Source organism: Triturus cristatus, chromosome 3_2 (assembly GCF_964204655.1).
Source record: "Triturus cristatus chromosome 3_2, aTriCri1.1, whole genome shotgun sequence".
Lineage (NCBI taxonomy): Eukaryota > Metazoa > Chordata > Amphibia > Caudata > Salamandridae > Triturus > Triturus cristatus.
The window spans coordinates 596,555,985-596,577,671 of NC_140584.1; the positions used below are offsets into that span (position 1 = coordinate 596,555,985).

General features: G+C 46.8%; 1 protein-coding gene across 2 annotated transcripts in view; it reads left to right on the plus strand.

Moving 5' to 3' along the window:
* The window catches only part of LOC146857803 (uncharacterized), a 356,602-nt gene that overhangs the window by 170,766 nt on the left and 164,149 nt on the right, over positions 1–21,687 (plus strand). Inside the window, exon 4 of one of the 2 annotated variants that reach the window (XM_085648468.1) lies at positions 6,229–9,434. The exons of the other annotated variant lie outside the window; for it this stretch is intronic. Within the exon in view, the coding sequence (XP_085504594.1) occupies positions 6,229–6,713 (485 nt within the window). The 3' untranslated portion in view covers positions 6,714–9,434. Of the gene's footprint in view, positions 1–6,228; positions 9,435–21,687 lie in introns of those variants that run through there. 2 annotated transcript variants of the gene reach the window in all.

Below are 21,687 nucleotides of genomic sequence, written 5' to 3' on the forward strand. Positions count from 1 at the left end.
CGGGAGGAGTTGGCAGCGGAGAATGAACATTCGTATCTGGGTGCACCCGGTGAGTATTGATTTGATTTGACGCACGCGTTGTAAACGGTGCATTATTGGTTAAAGCACGCGTTGAAGACGGTGTGCTGTTTGATTGATTTAAGAGCATTCGTTGAGAACGATGCATTTTTTTTAACACGGATTGCATTTGTTTGAAGCTCGCGCTGGACAGCGGTGCATTAATTTGAAGGCACGCACCGGAGAGTGGTGTCTTGCTTGATCGGGTTAGCATTACCGTGGTTTGACTTGAAGTACGTACAGATTGTATTTGATTTGATTAAAAACAGCGCGCCGGAGGAATATAGACGGATTGCACGTGGAAGGACCTGCGACCTAGACTGGGTAGCCACAAGGCATACTCCTGACGGGGCAAGTCCTCGTTGGGGGCTGGTCTTAGTGGTGAGCCAGGAGGGTGGCCGGAACCCCGCGTGCAGTTTGGTGTCTGGACTGTGAACCAGAGTCGACGGGCTTGGTTCTCTGATATCGATTGTATGTTGTGTATGATTCGTGTTGATTGTTGTTTTGTGTATACATGTCTGAAAACTAACCAAAATGTCCTGTTTTAGTAAACTGAATTGTTTTGGCTGCTGCTGCCGAACAAGTGACTCCAGATTAGCTGAGAGCCAACCCGCCCCGCCGGAGGGCAGTCCTAGCCATTTTATGTATGTCAAACATGGGATCTCTCCTTTGTTGTTCTGCACTCTGTGGCATAAGTATACCAAGGGAAATGAGCAGTTACGATGGCCCAAGACGGGTTCGTTTGATGAGAAGAAAATTGCGTTCCTACAGGAACAACTGTTTTCTAGGTGAAGTAGGCAGGCCATGTTCGATGCTCTAATTGCATGGCAGAAGGAGGCCAAACAACGGCGAATAAGGGAAGAGAAAGTAGCTAGAGCCAAGGCAGGACAGAACGTTACTCAGAAAGCTATGGCCTATGACCGAGAAATAGTAGAAAAGGGATTGGATTGCATGAATCGCGAATTTAGATTGAAGGTTGATAAGAGCTATGTGACCCGCCCGAATGCGGAAGATGAAATAGAGGATTTATTGGACACCAGGCCACCGCCCCCTTATGTGCCGCAGAGGATATATCCGGAGGTGTCAGGGGCCTCGGCCCCGGCCCCAAATATGTCCCTGGGGGCCTCGGCTTCGGCTCCCCCGGCCACTACTACCCCTCCCTCCCTGCCGAACCTCTCCCGGTTGCCGACATCTGTGTCTGAAGTTATGGCCATGCTACCTAATTTATTGACGGCAGCTGCAGCCGGGACCCCTCAGCTGTTGCCGGGGTCAATGTCTTCCCCTTCTGTTCTGCCCTCCTCCTCCGCCAGTACAACGCCGGTAACAGCTGTGACTACTCCAATACATCCGGCCAGTCTAACGGAGGGTAGGAGGTTGTTCACTCGTTCTGCCTTGGGAACGGAAGAAAGGGAAACTATTGCCACACAAGCATCCCAGTGGATGCAACATCCTATTTATACTCTTGCTGATATTTGGAGTACCATGAGAGACTATGAACCGGTGATGCAACAGCATGCCCTGGAGCATATGGCCAACCGTCTTATTTCTGTATGGGAACAGGTACACCAGGGAGGGAGAGCTCCGGCTATATTATATGATATTCTTGATCAGGTTCACAAATCTCAGTTGACGCCGGAAGAGGAGTATGGGAAGGTGCAGACTTTGGTTTCTTATAGAACTCGTTTGCAGTCTGCCATTCCCGCCGGATTCTCCCAGTTCCCTATGCGAGAAGTGCACCCTATCTTCCATCCGGAAGTTGCTGAGGTGGTGGATGCCCACGGTGTCGTTACCCGCCCGGGAATAGACGCCCGGTTCCAGGAACAATGGGTCTATACCCCCTGGAAGCGGAGTGAGGTATTATCCCTAAAAAGCCAGTTGCCAGATCCTAGAAAAAACCCCACTGCATATTACAAGGAACTGACCGAGGCCGCCTCGTCAGCAGTAATGACGTTGGCGGATATTGAATTATTCTTTGCCTTATTAGTACCGGTGGACATTTGGCGCCAGGTACATGACCAGGACCATGTTACGGAATTTGGTGGGACATGGGACCAACTGAGAAACTGGGATAGAGATCGTAAACCGGGGAACAAGCCCCGACCTGAGATACTGACCTTGCCTGAAAAAATAATAACCTATATGCATTCATTGATCCCACCCAGGAAAGTAGATTGGGACAAGCTGACGGCCTGTAAGCAAAAGAAGGATGAGAGTGTATCCGATTTTTTCACGAGGTTTGAGGGAGTATTCATTGATTTCAGTGGACAGGACTTGGCCACGGAGGGGGGTGTGCGTTTATTTGTTAATAGATTCGTAACCAATTTGCTACCTGAGGTATCGGCCCAGTTAAAGGCAGCTGAGAGTACCTGGACGACCACCACGCCTTCCACGATACTAAGCATGGCTCAGTATTATGAGCATCGGGAAAATGAGAGCAAGGATAAGACAGAAAGAAAGTCGTAAGATTTGAAAACACGAGTGTTACTGCAGCAAGTGGAGAGGGGTAGAGGAAGAGGAAGAGGGTTGCAGAATTTCGTTCCAAGAGGGGCGGGACCCGCGCAAACGGCTGGGCGAACGGATCTAGGCATAAATCAATGTGCTTTCTGCAAGGAGGAGGGGCATTGGAGAGCGCAGTGCCCGTTGTTGTATGAGCAGAATACTGCTTCAAGGGGTCGTGGACGGGGAAGGATGAGTGAGCATCGAGGTGGATACACGAGACAAGAACAGGCAGCCCGAGGTGAGAACAGTCAGAATTATTTCGACCAAAGCCAAGGTAAACAGTACTACCATGACGGGCGTGTAACGGACGAAGGCATCGGGTATACTCAAGCATAGGACAGCCAAGGGCAGAGTAAGGGGCATGTGTCAATCCCGATAGATCAAGCTGGACCTTATGTCCATGCACAATTGCTGGATGCATCAGGTAAGTTTTTGGTTGACACAGGGGCTATGAACAGTTCTGTTTCACGTGCCCTGGTCCCGGGGGCCGCTCTGTCTGGCCAGACTAATGTGTCCGTGGGGTTCTCTGGAACTCCGGTGGTGAGCCCCATTTCTAAGCCACTTTCCCTTACTCTGGGACCGGTTACGATAGAATCGCCTTTCCTCCTCACCTCCCAGTGTGGGGAAAATCTCCTGGGTATGGATATATTAAAAAGATTGCATGCCCGAATCTATTGCTCCCCTGATGGAGTTTTCCTGACCATTCGGAATACCTCTATCCCCTCCATTCAATGTTTTTCAAAAACGGACTCCTTACCCCCTGAGCTTGCAAAACTCCCGAGGGATCTTTGGGCCCTGGGGGACACTGACGTAGGGTTCCTACAAATTCCCCCGGTGTCCATCACTCTGAAACAAAATGCCAAATTGCCGAGGATCCCACAGTACAAAATAGCCCCCGAGGGAGAACGCGCTTTACTGGCCATTATTTCTGATTTGATTAGAACAGGGGTGGTGGAGGAAACGACTTCCAATATCTGCAACAGTCCTATCCTTCCGATTCTTAAACGAGCCCCCGTACCCCAGTCCCCTGATTATGCTGATACCTACCGATTTGTGATTGATTTGCGAGAGATTAACAAGATTGTGGTACCCCAATATCCTGTGGTACCAGATATTAATTCCATTTTGACCATGATTCCTCCCACTGCAACCTTTTTCTCGGTGGTTGATTTGAAGAATGCTTTCTTTAGTATTCCCATTCATCCAGATAGTAGACATTTGTTCGGTTTCTCATTGGGAGGCCGTAGTTTTAGGTTCTGTCGCGCCCCCCAGGGGTATACCGAAAGTCCTAGTATCTACAGCCAAGCCCTAAAGAGAGTATTGGATTCTTTACAATTGCCGCCAGGTAATGTCCTATTGCAGTATGTCGACGACCTCCTTGTGGCCTCTGATACAGAACATGGTTGCCGCGATGCCACAGTTACCCTGCTACGGCATTTGGCCGCTCATGGTAACAAGGTGTCGCTCTCTAAATTTCAATATTGTCGACCGGAGGTGACCTACCTCGGTCATCTCCTGTCGAAGAAGGGAAGACGGTTGACTTCTGAGCGCATCGCAACCATAACTAACATGCCTGTTCCTCGCACGCAACGTGATGTCCGCGCTTTGCTTGGCATAACCTCCTACTGTTGCCAATGGATTGCTAACTATTCTCTCTTGACTAAACCTTTCCTGTATCTAACTACGAAGGATGTGCATGAACCTTTACCTTGGACTGATGAATGCCAGACTGCCTTTTCCACTCTGAAAACTGCTCTTTGCTCTGCTCCTGTGCTTGGCACCCCTGACTACCGGAAACCTTTTGTGCTCTACGTGCATGAGGTGGACGGTTGTTCTCTTTCAGTGTTGACACAGGACTTTGGTGGTAAGCAAAGGCCTTGTGCATATTTCTCGGCGGTTTTGGACAATGTCGCCAGAGCACTTCCCAGTTGTCTGAGGGCTGCAGCGGCAGTGGCCATAGCAATCAGACAATCGGAAGGGCTAGTCCTGAATACGGATCTGACAGTGATGGTGCCTCATGCTGTGGACGTATTATTAAACAGGACACAGACGCAGCACTTAACTAGTGCGCGTCTTACAGGGTACGAATTGACCCTGTTTGCACCTCATATAACGATCAAAAGATGTGTTAATTTGAACCCTGCCACGTTGTTACCCCTCCCTTTGGGAGACGGTGGACAAGACATACATGATTGTATCTTTCGAACTGAAGAAGAAACCAAGGGCCGGATAGATCTAACTGACACCCCACTATCTGATGCCCAAGGAGAATTGTATGTTGATGGGTCATGCTTCCGATTACCGGATGGTACGACAGCTGCGGCTTATGCGATCACTACCCTGCAAACGGTAGTTGAGGCAGCAAAGATACCATACCGGTCGGCCCAGGCGGCCGAATTGGTTGCATTATTCAGGGCCTGCGAGTTGGGGAAAGGCTTAAGGCTAAATGTCTACACCGACAGCCAGTATGCGTTCGGTGTAGCACATAGCTTCGGGAGGTTATGGGCGGAAAGAGGATTCTTGACATCCCATGGCGAGAAAATAAAGAATGGACCATTAGTTGAACGATTACTAGCCGCATTAACATTGCCCAAGACCCTGGCCATAGTCAAATGCAGTGCACACAAAGTTATAATTGATGATGTGGGGAGGGGAAATTTCTTTGCGGATCGAATTGCCAAGGAAACGGCCCAGTCTGACACTACTTCTATGTTTGTAGTAACAAGAATGATAGAAGCAGGGGTTTTTAACAACACCATAGATAGTGTGAAAGAGCTACAAAAGGAGGTGACCCCGGAAGAGCTGACATACTGGCAAGAACAGGTGGGGAGGCTTGATGAGAATGGATGTTGGACTGACTTGTCAGAGAGGTGTAGATGGTTACTGCCGAACGCATTTGTAAATGCGGTAGTAACCATGGCACACGGACCTTCGCATGTAGGAGTTCAGGGCATCTGTGCCACATTGTATCCTGTCTGGTATAATGTTAATATCCATAAGACAGCTAGGAACTTGGTCCAGCATTGCATGATTTGCCTCCAGCATAATCCTGGGGTTAGTATTCCCGTCCTGACGGGTAATTTTGCGCCACCCACTCTGCCCTTTGAAGTACTCCAAATGGATTACATACAGCTAGAGCGAGTTAACAATCTGAAATACGTGCTGGTGGTAATTTGTACTTTTAGTAAATGGGTGGAGGCGTATCCCACAAAGGAAAATACTGCCCTGGCAACTGCGAAAGCTCTGGTAAAAGAGTTTTTTCCTCGATATGGGTTGCCACGGGTGATTTGGAGTGACAACGGGACACATTTTAATGCTAATTTATTTAGGTATGTATGCAAGGGTCTGTCCATCCAGCAGAAGTTTCACGCAGCCCGACATCCTCAGTCAGCGGGCCTGGTTGAGAAATATAATGGGATTTTGAAGTTGAAACTGGCTAAACTTCAGGACACGACAGGATTAAAATGGCCTGATCTCCTGCCCCTGGCCCTGTTGTCCGTAAGGACTACTCCCCATTCCCGGAGCGGTATCTCCCCTTATGAAGTAATTTTTGGCAGACCTGCCAACGTGTGGGGAGTACCCCGGCCCAAATCCTTCAGGGACATTGACCATCCTATGCTGATTGACTATTTGTATGCTTTGACTAAAGATCTCCATTCCATTCATCAACAGATATCTGCCGTACTGCAGCCCCTGCCGGAGGGTCCTGGACACAGCGTAGAACCTGGGCAGTGGGTTTTGGTTCGCAACTACCAACGAAAGTCGAGTTTGGATCCACGCTGGTCCCGGCCGTACTAGGTGCTCCTGGCCACGCGAACGGCGGTGAAAGTCGAGGGGAACAGCACTGGATCCATATCTCCCATCTTAAGCGAGTTCCCCTACCCTTGCCCAGGGAGCAACTTGACCAGGAGGAAGGCCTGCCAACTCAGGGCGAACCCAGCACTAGAGAACCACTTTCCCTGGACACCCGCAGAGAGGTTGACGGGCGAGGGGAGAGTGCTGTGAGTTTGGAAACCCCTTTTTGTGGCCACCCAATTGCTCAAAGCGAGGCATCTGGTCGGGAGCCCAGCTCCTCGTCTGACCCCACTGTGCCCGTTTTGTTTGTGAATCCTGAAACCCCTGGTCGGGATCGATATCACCTGCGGCCCCGGAAATAGAGAATTCCAGGTCTAGCCTTGGCGAGTGAAGTTGGAGGCCTCGGCAAAGACCTGAGGGTTGGTAGAACACTGGACTGAACTCGTTGAGAGCATGGAACTTTCAGTAAAGCTCTGTTCAGAACGAAGATAGAGACATTTATCTGTTGGTGGGGGCCCAGGTGGAGTTTCTTTTCAACAAGGGTTGCGTCAAGTGCGACCCCAACGCGAGAAGTTTTTATCTTTTTACCCTGTTGATTTCTCTGAACAATAGGAGTCTGCCTGTGAGGCTCTATACGGACACAGGAAAGAAGCACCCTCCGGCAGGTCGGACTGCTTGTAGCCCCCTTTTTCCCGAGATTATATTGGACTTTTAGTGAGAAAATGTACCCCTTTGCTCGTTTTGTCCCTGAAGAAGGGCGGCCCATAGTACCCCGTACCATTCCCCCGCATTTGCCAATGTTCTCCTCATGGAGTTTGCGTGTTAAAATTGTTTTCATTTCTATACTGATTGTATAATTTGTACTATGCTTAGGTTTGTTTATATATCTAGAGTTCCGCCATCCTGTACACACCTTGATAGTGTCTACCCCTGCTCCTAAGGAACATCATTTCCAGACCTTTGCCCCTCATAAGGAAAGACACCGACAGACATATGTACATAATGCCTTCATTGAGATGCTGCACCAGACTCATAGTTCCACAAATGTTACTGATTGTTGGGTCTGTGGTCTTCTCCCGCTAGTGATGCATAAGCAAGATTTGTTTATATCAATGCCCTTATCTTATTTAGGTAGTTGCGAAGCCTGGTTCAAAATGTTATCCATGCTATATGAACACTACACTATAGATGAACGTCGATTCTCCGAGAAGGATTATGCCTTGATTCTAGCCTATATAGAGAAACACCAAGGTTTTACTCCTAATGCTGAGGGAACGGATGGTACCCTTGATCCTACCGCCTGCATGAACGTATACACTGATCACGAAAATGATACCTGGTTGAGGGATGAAGTATTGGATTTCATGACTTTTAACTTTACTGAGTATTTCAAGTATTTCCAGGAGCGAAATGTCTCAGATGAGAAAATCATTCCGGTCCCGGTACTGAATACATCCTCCTCCTTCTGCGTGCAGGGTACTGGACATTTATTCGTAGGTTATAGTAGATGTAATTACACTTATAGACTGCAGACGTTCAGTAGTCCCCCAACACTCACCCCTCCCAATGTTTATTTTGTGTGCGGTGAAAACGCATACACTTGGCTACCCAGAGGATGGGCAGGTAGATGTTACTTATCTTTCCTTTACCCACCGGTCTACATAGCTCCTTCTGATTATCATAAGTCTCATTCCTTAAATCGGCGGAGCCTGAAAGCTGAAGCCGCCAGTAATGATGCCACTGACCAGACTGACACTCCAGCCCAACACTTCGTTGATATCATAAAAGGGGTGTTGCCCATGTGGGGACCCATCCTCAATAGTAAAGAAGTTAGGAGGCTATCTAGAGTGGTGGAAGGGGTGGTTAATACTACTGCAGGAATATTAACTAATATCACAGTGGAGCTCCAGGCGACCCGGCTTGTGACCCTTCAAAATCGTCTTGTTTTAGATGTTATCCTAGCTGATCGCGGAGGAGCTTGTAGAGTCATCGGCAGTTCCTGTTGTGTATATATACCTGACTCCGCCCCTTCTGTCCATTTAGCCATCCAGAAACTGCATCGGCTAGCCTCTGAAATTCACACCGAGACTGGTACTTGGTCTTTGTCCGGGTGGTTTTGGGATTTGGTGACCACCTGGGGATGGAAGTTATTTATGATTCTTTTGGGAGTAGTAGGGTTCATTTTCACCTGCTGCCTTTGTCTACAGTGAGGGCCTGCTTGCTGTGCATATTGTGCTACTCAGGTTCGCCGATCCATCCCTAGGCCCAAGCCCGTCCAAACCAGAATAGATACCCAGCGTGTCGTACTTTAATATTCGGGACCGCGTAGGGGACAGGGCCCTACCCCTGTCTATCTTGGTATTCGCAAACCGCAAATGGTAAATGCGGTATGTACAAGTGCTTTATATATCGTTCTAGCTATGAATGCACTGTGTACACGTTATTCTGCTTCACTACGCGGGTTCCATTTTGGAAGCAGTGGCCATCTTGTCATTGCCCTCACATAGGCTATAATGGAGTAAATACGGGCCTCACAGTACATGGGCTTCTCCTCTGACTTTTCTGTGACCTGGGCAGCTGGCTCTGCTGCCCCAGGTCAAACCGGTCTCACGAGCTCCCCTTCCTCCGTCCACCTGTGATTAGCATCAGGGCTTGACCCATCATAAAACCCTTTCATTCTACGCAATCCTCCGGCTAATCTCTTTCGCACCTGCTTGATCCTGCTTTATGACTTGTTTCCCAAAACAGGAGATGCTCATGTTTATTTGGGGGTCTATTGACATCCGATGTGGGATCTGAACCTTACTGTGTAAATCATTGTGGGCTGGCCGAACTGGAATGTGGGATGGTCATCATGACTCTGCTTTTTCGTTTGTAATGTATACTTGTAAATGGCCATATCGTAAACCAAGGAATGTGTGCCTGAAGCATGATATTTTGTATTTAAGGAGAAGCCCGTTCCTATGATTTTCAGCAGTCTCCTGAGAACATACACGTTGTTGTACTTCTAGGATACCTGTAATTGGTCTGCAGCCAATAAACGAATCTTTGACTTCACCCAGAAGACTCTGTGTTTCTGTAGGTCTGGAACAGGGTGAACCCAGAAGTCATAGGGTGTGTGCCCCTGCACCGCTGGGTCTAAAATACCCAGTACTTCAGTTTGGCGCCCAACGTGAGGCGATTTCAGCGGTACTAGTCCAAGCCAGAGGTTCGTGAGGAGCTTCGTGTGGAAATTCCGGAGGAAGGCCGCCACTTCATCGACCCCTGCATGTCGACGTGGTCCGAAAGTCTTTTCTGCGAGGTTCTCCGCGTCCCGACGGCTACGAAGGACTGCTGCCCTGATTAATCGACCTGTTTTGGACCCTTGACGAATCTGAGAGAGCGAAACAATCGAGAGAGTCTTCTGGTGACGCCATCGATCAGCAATATTCAGTTAAGTATAAGTGGAGCGTCTCCCATTTGTTTTGGTATCCTTCGGGATCATTTGAATTAGTGATTTGGAGTTTGCAAACGCCAAAGCCAGAGGACTCGTGTATTCACGAGAATATCGTAATCGATAATCCTTTGACGTTTGGATCTAGACTAGTGAGCAAAGATGCCTGGTTCTGGACTATTTGGTAGATTATTCTGTTTGGGTTGTGGAAAAGGTTTCCAGCTAGAGGAATCATGTCCGGTTCCTCCGGTTGGAACTCCAACTTATGAGCTCTATGTAAAACATGGCGTAGGCCCCATTGCATATAACGAAGTGTGGATCCACTACACCAGGAAAGACGGTGTTTTAAAATGGCCCCAAAATGGTAGTTTTGATACCGATATTTTAGATAATTTGGAAATTAAATTGTTTAAGAAGAAAGCCCGGCCGGCGATGTTTGACTCTTTCCGCTTATGGCGAAAGGAAGCCAAACAGAAGGAAATTAAGTTAGCGAAAAAGAATAAGAGAGAGAAAGGTATGACAGTAATGCAAGCAGCTGTACAATTTAAAGACAATGAGGAGGAGCAGATGAGTGAGCAATTGCACAGGCAGCGCAAGTTAGGGATTGACAAATGTTACCCAGTTTTACCACATTCTAAGCAGAATGAGTTAGAAGAAAAGGAGAAAGATCCCTTGATGTCACATTTGTTGAGTTCGCCACCCCCGTATGCTCAAAATGCCACGGCACCTCCCCAGCTTGTGAATATGCCACCTCCAGTGAATATACTGCAAGCCTTGCCGCTACCGCCAGTTGCTTTGCAGCCGGCTCTTATCCATGTAGCGCAGCCCTCTCAAGGGCCGCCAGTTGTGCTTCCAACTGCCCCCGCACTTCCTGTGACTTTGTCTAATACAGCAGCTGACTCTTCTGACACTCTTCCTTGCACCACTCCAGTACCTGTTTCTACTTCCTCTTTTCTCCCCTCTGTTTATCCCCCTGTTTTCGCCTCAGCTTCTCCTTCAGCGCGACAGCGCTTAGCTAATGTGGTTACTACATTAATGTCGCCTCTCTTTGACTCGTCTGGTGCGACTCCTGGTTTACAGCGTAAGCAATTGCGCAGTCAATTGCCTAACCCTGACGAGAAAAAGGTAATAGATAACATGGCGCGTAGATGGATTGTTTTCCCTTCACTGTATGATGTGGAATCAGTTGTCAACGTTTTTCATCAATGGGATGCCCCAAAACAGAGATATGTGTTTGAGAAAATGTGCGAAATTCTCTGTGAAGAATTGGAGGATAGTGGTAAAAATCCGAGCCCGCAGGAATTGTGTAGAGTGAGGTTTGATTTTGGAACTGGTATAATTGTGGACCGCGGAGTAGATAAAGCAGTTGCGGTTGTATTGTCCTTCAGGAATGATGATTGTCAACAGTCATTGTTTGAACAAGATGTCCTTGTGGGGAAAAAGGTAAAAGCGCGACAATACCCCATGAGAGAAGTTCCCCCGGTATGGAAGGAAGCAGTTGCAGCTGGTGCCGGTAATCCCGCTGTGCCAGCGCATTTCCAGCGTGTTTGGGTGCATGTCCCATGAAAGCGCTCAGAGGTGTTAGCACTTAAGCAGTCCTTACCTGATCCCCGTAAAAACCCAGCAGGTTATTATAAAGAGTTGTCACAGACGGCAGGGTCATGCGTTATGAATCTGGACGACATAGACATGTTATTTGGTAATGTTGTTCCACAGCCTCTATGGGGATCAATTCGTAATGCAGATCACGATGCAGAACTAGGGGATACATGGGCTAACATTGTTGCTGCTGATGCTAGACAAACTGGTGGCGCGAAACCAGAACCTTTAGTAGCTGAACTGCCTGGTAGAATCATCACGTATATGAAGACAATAATGCCTGCGATGCGCGTAAATTGGGACAAGTTATCTGCATGCAAGCAGAAGAAAGATGAGACAGTGTCAGACTTCTTTACTAGGTTTGAAGAAACATTTATTGACCACAGTGGGCAGGATATGAGTACTGAGGGTGGCCAACGGTTATTTGTGGATAAGTTTGTGCAGAATTTACTCCCTGACCTGTGTAAAAAGTTAAAAGATTCAGAAAGTTCTTGGGCTGTTTCTTCTTCAGCGCAAATACTGGCTACTGCACAGTATTATGAAAATAGAGATAAAGACGAGAAAGATAGAACAGAAAAGAAAACGAAGGAACTAAAGACAAAGGTCCTTTTACAGCAGGCCTATCCGCCACGTGGAGCTCAGAATAATTATAGGCAACCCCAAGGTGTCTATCACCAACCCCAACAGTTTCAGAACAACCAGCAAATGAATGGGTATTATCAACCACGTGTCCCTGTAGGTCCCAACCAATGTTCATACTGCAAAGAGGAAGGTCATTATAAATATAGTTGCCCTAAATTAATGCAGCGGAACGGTAATGCGTATGGCGCAAGAGGTAGGGGTGGTCAGCAAGCTCCTAGAGGCCGAGGGCGTGGAAATGCTCCCCAGAACGCGCGTCCTCTGCCGCCTCAAAATACCATCAATAGCTTTGATCAGCAAGCTAATGCGACTAGTAATACGGCCCAGTATTATAATAATGATTATTATGCAGAGGACAGTGATGCAGAAAATAATGATTACTAGGACAGCCATAGACAGAGAGAGGGAGTTGTTTCAGTGCCAGTGGATCAGAGCGGACCATATGTTGAGGTAACTACAGCAAATGTAACGGAACCTTTTCTGCTAGACACTGGTGCTGCAAAGAGTTCAATCATGCATTCAAAACTCCCTGGCGCACCTTTGTCTGGCGATATAAATGTTTCAGTAGGTTTTTCTGGCGCCCCAGTTAGGAATCCGATTTCTAGTCCCATGTCACTTTCTGTTGGACCTTGCGAGCTGAAAGCACCCCTGATTCTGACAACAGGTTATGGTGAGAATTTACTGGGATTAGATTTGTTGAAAAGATTGCATGCTACACTGTATTGTTCTCCTTCAGGAGTACAACTTACATTAGGCAAGAAAGTGATTTCCCCAATGTACTTGTCTAAAAACACAATGCCGCCTGAATTGTCATCCCTTCCGGATGCCCTTTGGGCTACTGGTCCCAATGATGTGGGCCTCTTGGAGATACCGCCATATGTGGTGACCTTAAAGGCTAATGTCAGACTGCCACGTATTCCCCAGTACAAGATCTCTAATGAAGGCCAGAAAGCATTGTTAGACATTGTCAGCGACTTGATTAATAAGGGTGTGATTGAAGAGACAAGAGGCAACGTTTGCAACAGTCCGATTTTACCTGTCTTAAAACGAACGGACCCTTCACAGCCACCTGTTTACAGATTTGTGATCGATCTCAGAGAGGTTAATAAGATTGTTGTGCCACAGTTTCCGGTTGTCCCTGATATAACTGCCTTGTTAACGATGATTCCAGCCTCTGCTGCATGGTTTTCAGTGATTGATTTAAAGAATGCTTTCTTTAGTATCCCAATTGCAGAAGAGAGCAGAGACATTTTTGGTTTTAGTCTGGGAGGCCGAAGCTTCCGCTTCAAACGCGCTCCCCAGGGCTACTGTGAGAGTCCATCAATATACAGTCAAGCTTTGAAAGCGCAGCTTGATGCACTTGTTTTACCTAGTGGCGCTATCCTGATTCAGTACGTGGACGATTTACTAATTGCCGCGGATACTGAGAAGATCTGTAAAGAAGCCACATTGTCATTGTTGCGCCATTTATCTGCTTTCCATCACAAAGTGTCTCTCTCTAAGCTGCAATATTGTCGACAAGAAGTGACCTACTTAGGTCATCTCTTATCGAAGGAGGGAAGGAAACTGACCCCAGAAAGAATTCAAGCCATTGCACAGTTGAGTGTGCCAAAGACACAGAGAGAAGTGCGTGCTTTCTTGGGCATCACTTCATACTGTAGGCATTGGATCCCTAGTTTTTCTTTGTTGGCAAAACCTTTAGTAGCCTTAACATGCAAAGACACACCGAATCCTATCCCATGGTCTGAAGAGTGCCAGAAAAGTTTTGTGGAATTGCGTAATGCATTATGTTCAGCACCTGTGTTGGGTACCCCTGACTACAGTAAGCCATTTACATTGTATGTTCACGAGAAAGATGGTTGTGCGTTTTCAGTGTTAACACAGCCTTTTGGCGACAGACCGCGCCCATGCGCATATTTTTCATCAACCTTGGACCCTGTAGCGAGGGCATTGCCAAGCTGTCTGAGAGCGACAGCTGCTGCAGCAATGTCTATCCGACAATCTGCTGGTTTGGTAATGGACAACACATTGATTGTTATGGTTCCACATGCAGTAGACACATTATTAAATAGGACCAAGACACAACACTTGACTAGTGCGCGATTATCAGGTTATGAGCTTACACTGTTAGCAAATCACATACACATAAAAAGATGCAATACGCTGAATCCAGCTACGTTGTTACCAATTCCAGCAGACTCAGATGAGATTGAGCAACATGACTGTCTGTTCAGAACAGAAGAAGAGACGAAAGGGAGAGTAGATCTAAAAGATACTCCCCTGACTGAGTGTGATGGCACTTTATGGGTGGATGGTTCATGTTTCAAACTCCCTAATGGTGACACGACCGCTGCATATGCTATCACGACTTTACACACGGTCGTGGAAACTGCACGAGTGCCACATAATTCGGCCCAAGCAGCGGAATTAATTGCCCTCACGAGAGCGTGTGTGTTGTCTGAAGGAATGAGAGTAAATATATACACAGATAGCCAGTACGCCTTTGGCGTGGCTCATAATTTTGGGCGACTGTGGAAAGAGCGTGGGTTCCTGACGTCGCATGGAGCTAAAATTCAGAATGGCAAGTTGGTGAATGATCTCCTTGAGTCACTGACCTTACCATTACAAGTTGCGATCATGAAATGCAGTGCGCACAGGAAAGTCACAGATGATGTTGGACGTGGGAATGCGTTTGCTGATGAGACCGCGAAAGAAACAGCACAGAATGTGAAGACTAGAATGTATGTTGCAGGCCCCGCAAGATGGGTTAATGATGTGGGAATGTGTGAGAACACAATAGAGAGTGTGAAGTCGCTTCAGGCTGAAGCCACAGAGAAAGAGTTAAGCAAGTGGAGAGAAAGTATGGGTAAGTTGGATGAGAATGGTTGTTGGATTGATCTGACAGAACATAGGCGATGGTTATTGCCTGATGCATATGTGCTTCCAGTGGTTACTATGGCACATGGAATGGCACATATCAGTACGAAAGGTATATGCAAGTTGTTGGCTCCAGTATGGCAGAATGCTGGGATTCCCAAGTGTGCAGAGAATGTGGTCAAGAATTGCATAGTATGCTTGAAGTACAACCCTGGTAGGGGAACCCCAACTCCAGCTGGTCACTTTGCACCCCCATCATGTCCATTTGAAGTTTTGCAGCTGGACTTTATTCACATGGAAAGGTGCAACAACCTGAAATATGTACTGGTGGTTGTTTGTGCTTTCTCAAAATGGATAGAGGCTTATCCTCTGAAAGATAACACTGCCCTATCCACAGCCAAAGCCCTTGTGAAGGAATTTTTCCCTAGGTTTGGGATGCCAAGAATGGTGTGGTGTGATAACGGAAGTGAGTTTGTGGGTAAAGTGATGAAGAATGTATGTGAAGGGCTAGGGATAAAGCAGAAGTTCCATGCTGCAAATCACCCCCAATCAGCTGGATTAGTAGAACGCTACAATGGAGCCTTAAACCTCAAGCTGGCCAAAATTCAGGCGAGCACCGGTCTTAAATGGCCTGACGCTCTACCTTTAGCACTCCTGTCCACCAGGATGACCATACACTCACGAGTGGGACTTAGCCCTTACGAGGTTGTTTTTGGCCGCCCGGCCAACGTATGGGGTGTACCAAGGCCTACGAAGTTCAGTGAGATTGAACATCCAGTACTACTCGATTACCTGTATGATTTGACTGTTAAACTGCGTGTTTTGCACCAACAGGTACATGATACTCTTCCCCAAGCTTCTGAACCTCCTGGACACCCTATCAACCCTGGCTCGTGGGTCCTGATCCGAAATTTCCAGCGTAAGAGCAACGACGAGCCTCGCTGGATCGGCCCTCACCTTGTATTCCTGTCGACAAGGTCAGCGGTGCGAGTAAAAGGGAAGAAACATTGGATCCATGGTACCCACTGCAAAGTAGTCCCCTTGCCTCTGCCATATGACCAGTGGGTCAAGGAGGGTATCGCCGACTCTGAGACAGACACTGTACCTCGTTTTGTACCATTCAGTGACGCACGCCTAAGAGGCACAGTTTCAGACCAAGAGAGTGACAATATTCTGCAGGAAGCTGTGCCACCATCAAATCGACTGGACACCACTGAGCCTGAACTTTTGTTTCAAGACCAAACAGTACCTGGCCGTCTCCGCTATAATTTGAGACCAAGACCCATGGACAAATAAAGATTTCCTTACTATTTCCTTTTTTTGACATTTTTTGCTCTCCCATCTGAAGGACTTTCTTGATTTTTGTTTTTCGAACCACCATCAGGGTCGCGGTGCCAAGACTTTGGGGTACAGGCGGAAGACGTTAGGTCAACGGTTCTGGTTGGTCTAGGGCGTTTCCCTGGACTGACAGGCGTGCCCCTTAGCAGAAGAAACTCATCCGCCGCGAGCGGCCCGAGTAGAGGATGGAGTTTTTTAAGATGGAGAGACCGACTGAGGAAATGAACTTTAACGCAAGGATGTGTAGAATTGTAAAAAGTAAATGTTTTGTATTTTTGTGCCTTTTTACACTGTGTAGTATCACAATGTTTATTGTAGGATTTGTGTTCTTCTCCGTTCAAAAGCCCATTGAACCCACTGAACAGCCTATACCTCTTTCTACTGCCTCCTCTCACTCTTTTCACCCTTTGCCTGAGCACGAACAGACCAGACGATCAGAGTTCGTAAATAACTCGTTTATCCAGCTCTTGCACCAGCACCAACTAGTAATGAATACGACCAATTGCTGGGTGTGTGGGTTAATGCCACATACCATTAACAAGGGTATTCCCTACCTGGTGCTGCCGTACAGTTACAATGGATCGTCATGGGCATTCCAGACCATGTTTCTCTATGCTCTAGATACATACTCCCCTCGCCAACCGCGTTCCATCAGACCTATCACCAATAATAAGGCTTTGATAAAAGGAGTTGCCGATATGAGTAGGGATATCGATGCATACTCATCCATTCCCAAAGAAGAGTTGAGACCTTATGTAGGATGGAACGCGACGGGGTATAGTATTAGTCTGGGTGAAAGACAGCGAAAAATCTCATCTCCAATCTGGGTCGTACCCCACATGGGTCGGTTCTGCTTACAGGGTAATGGTCAGAATCCTAGAGCTCAACTGGGAAGAAGTGACTGTACTGAAACGTACACCTTCCCGTCACAGTTTTCCCCTGCGTGTTTGGCTGCCAAGGGCACATATTTCATCTGCAATGATCGAGCATATACATGTCTGCCCCCTGATTTCTCGGGCACATGTTATATTGCGAACTTGCTACCGCCGACATTTACTGCTGCCTCTGACTATCACAAGACCAGAGTTGTGAGAGGTGTGATTAGTAAGGAGGATACTGCCGGTCAGGAAGCGGGAGACTTCTTCTTGGGTTTCCTGCCGTTTTGGGGACCTATGGTCAATAGTAGGAACCTGAGACAGCTGACTCGTGTGGTTGAATCCACTGTCAATGCAACGGCTGGTGCCCTTGGTAATCTGACGGCTGAGCTCCAAGCGGATCGCCTTCTGACTTTGCAGAACCGCATGGTTCTAGACGTTATTCTTGCAGACCGCGGTGGGGTATGCAAGGTCATCCAATCCAGTTGCTGCATTTTCATACCAGATAATGCTCCAACAGTGTATCAAGCCATCTCCAAACTCCATAAAATATCTGAATCCATACACGTGGATAAGGGAGACTGGTCACTGATGGGGTGGTTCTGGGAATTGATATCTGCCTGGGGTTGGAAAGTTCTGATGGTCATTGGAATGATCTTAGCCATTCTTTTCCTGTTCTGTCTGTGCATACAGTGTGCTCCTGCGATATGTGGCCTCTGTGCTACCTTATGTGTAAGGAAACCTGTATCGAGGGACGAACTAAGTAATAGGATGATGCTACAGCAACATCTCCATGACTTTGTGAACATTGACCTAGACTCGGATTAAGATGAGTATAGTGATTGCCTATGTAAGGGCAAAAGGAGGGTCTGTCGTACTTTAATATTCGGGACCGCGTAGGGGACAGGGCCCTACCCCTGTCTATCTTGGTATTCGCAAACCGCAAATGGTAAATGCGGTATGTACAAGTGCTTTATATATCGTTCTAGCTATGAATGCACTGTGTACACCTTATTCTGCTTCACTACGCGGGTTCCATTTTGGAAGCAGTGGCCATCTTGTCATTGCCCTCACATAGGCTATAATGGAGTAAATACGGGCCTCACAGTACATGGGCTTCTCCTCTGACTTTTCTGTGACCTGGGCAGCTGGCTCTGCTGCCCCAGGTCAAACCGGTCTCACGAGCTCCCCTTCCTCCGTCCACCTGTGATTAGCATCAGGGCTTGACCCATCATAAAACCCTTTCATTCTACGCAATCCTCCGGCTAATCTCTTTCGCACCTGCTTGTTCCTGCTTTATGACTTGTTTCTCAAAACAGGAGATGCTCATGTTTATTGGGGGGTCTATTGACATCCGATGTGGGATCTGAACCTTACTGTGTAAATCATTGTGGGCTGGCCTAACTGGAATGTGGGATGGTCATCATGACTCTGCTTTTTCGTTTGTAATGTATACTTGTAAATGGCCATATCGTAAACCAAGGAATGTGTGCCTGAAGCATGATATTTTGTATTTAAGGAGAAGCCCGTTCCTATGATTTTCAGCAGTCTCCTGAGAACATACACGTTGTTGTACTTCTAGGATACCTGTAATTGGTCTGCAGCCAATAAACGAATCTTTGACTTCACCCAGAAGACTCTGTGTTTCTGTAGGTCTGGAACAGGGTGAACCCAGAAGTCATAGGGTGTGTGCCCCTGCACCGCTGGGTCTAAAATACCCAGTACTTCAAGCGGGCTCAGAAGGAGATGCATGACTTAATGCAGATCGATGAGGGTATTTTTGAAGACTGACCCCGTTATTAGCTATGCTGCGCTAAAAGGGCCGTTCTGAGGTATTCAAGTCACTATGGTATGATTAGCGCAGTATATCTAATGATAGTCTGATTAGTTATGGTGTATTAAACGGTTCGAAATCCCCAATTATGTTTAGCACGACAAAAAGGGCCGAGAACCGAACCGCCTCCATCTTGGATTGCGGCTCTTTTGCTTGGGAATCACGTGGTCTCTTCCGCACACCCTCTGCTTCCCCCTTTCCTTACATTTATTAGGAGACAGGCTGAGTTGCTGAGAAGCAAGGTCACATCTGCTAAAAGGGAGTATCAAGCAAATTCCTCTAGACCTGGGACGAGAAGGGAGTCACCCTTTCGATCTTCTCTGTAAAGATAGTAACCCTTTGTATGTGTAACCGAAACTAGAAATAGGCATGAGCTCATTAGGGGCGCCAGGACTAACTGGTACTTTTCCACATATAAGGTTTTGTATGCTGTACTGATAATGTATAAAAGTGTGTTACTGTCAAGGAGCCAGCAGTCTTCCTCGGCGCACCTGATGGGTGAGGATCGACGAGGCTCCTCTATATAGAGTTCTGTGGTGGCTAATAAACGTTTGAACCTTCCACGTTGCCAACTGCTCCTTATTCTACTTAATATTGCGGGCCAGTGGTAAGTGTGGCCCTTGGAATAATTAATTGGACACAACAGTCCTCTCATGAGTTTGGTGGTGGTGCCTGCATAGAGTGCATTGCCGTAGTCCAGCCGGCTGGTAATTGTATTGTATTGTATTGCATTTTATTTTAATTGCATTTGCGTAGCGCTTACTACCCCTGACGAGGCGTCGGAGCGCTTTTTCGGCGATAGTAGCACGCTACTCCAGGATCCATAGAGGATTAGTGTTGAATTAGTATAGTGAAACATGCAAGTAAATTTTAAGTGATGGATTGGCTAGTCAGTTATTTGGATTTGGAAGGATAGCAGAAGGATAGAAGAGGGAAAAAGGTTTGTATTTATATAGCGCTTGTTACCCCTGATGGGGTGTTGAAGCACGCTACTCCGGAAACCCATAAATGATTAGTGGTGAATTAGTATGGTGAAATATGAAAGTAATTTGAGTGGTGGATATTAGTCAGTTATTTGGAGTGAGAAGGATAGCAGAGGGATAGAAGGGCAAGAAAGGTTTGCATTTATCTAGCACCTGTTACCCCTGATGGGTGTTTAAGCGCTTTTCTGGCGAGTAGCACGCTACTTCGGAACCTATAAAGGATTAGTGTTGAAAAGTAGTATAGTGAAATATGAAGTAATTTGAGTGGTGGATATGTTATTCAGTTATTTTGATAGAGAAGGGTTGGTGGAAGGATGGAAGAGGGAAAGAGGTTTGTATTTATATAGCGCTTGCTACCCCTGATGGGGTTTTGAAGCGCTTTTTTGGTGAGTAGCACGCTAGTCTGGAACCCATAAGGAGTAGTGTAGAATTAGTATGGTGAAACATTTAATTAATTTGAGTGGTGGATATGTTACATTCACAATGGAAGCAATAAGGGTAATAGGGAATCAGACAGCCGCCCACTCAATCAATTACAAACAATATTAGGTATGATCCCCAAGAGCAGTGAGACTTACTGTTTCAAGATTCCTTGGGTTTATTAATATTTTTCAAAAACCCTTTCCAGTACAGTTCCAGTTAACAATCCATGAACTGATTAATCGTTACTGCTCAACTTAAAAAAGATTCGTCAATAACCACAATAAATACACATCCACCCTGGTTGAAATTAATGTGTATACACAACTCAAAATATGGAGGAATTTAGAAAAGGGTAGAAAGCACCTCACATGCGCAAATCCACAGGGCCGCTGGATGATACTCGCCAGTATGCCCACGTTATCATCATTGGTTGCTTTCTGGCCACAACAGAAAATAAGTAAAGAAATAATGTTGTGTATGAAAATTCTTAAGAGGTGGAAAGTCAAACAACATACAAGTGTGTGACAGAAAACACTGAAATTCTGTAGCTCTCTCAGTGTTCTCTCAACCCCAACTGTGCAATGAGAGTACAATTCTCAAGTTAAAATTGAGGTACCACTCACATACAGCACGTCCTTTATTAGTTGTTGTGAGCGTCCTCAGTTTAAAAAGCAGGCATGTCACTGGCCACTTTTACATGCAAAAGGTCAACATGTTTCGTTGCCATACACTCTTGGCAACTTCGTCAGGGCTGTTGGGGAGTCAATCTTCACCTCAGTCCATTATCCACACCCAATCTAGTAGCTACTTGTGTCCAACGTACCAGCAACCACCATCATTAAAAGAACCTGCGCCTACTGGTCGCGGTCCACCTTTTGGACTGCAGATGTCAGTCCTCGTCGCGCTCTGGAGTTTCCTCCGCGTTCTCTCGTCCCGCACGAACGATATAGCGCTTGCTACCCCTGATGGGGTTTTGAAGAGCTTTTTTGGTGAGTAGCACGCTACTCTGGAACCCATAAGGATTAGTGTTGAATTAGTATGGTGAAACATTAAATAAATTTGAGTGGTGGATATGTTAGTCAGTTATTTGGATTGAGAAGGGTTGGGGAGGGGTAGAAAAGAGAAAAAGGTTTGCATTTATATAGCGCTTGTAACCCTGATGGGGTGTTGAAACGCTTTATTGGCGAGTAGCACACTACTCTGGAACCCATAAAGGATTAGTGGTGAATTAGTATAGAGGAATATGGAATTTGAGAAGTGAACATGTTAGTCTGTTATTCCGATTGAAAAGGATAGTAGAAGGATAGAAGAGTGAAGGATTTTTTTTCTTGTTTT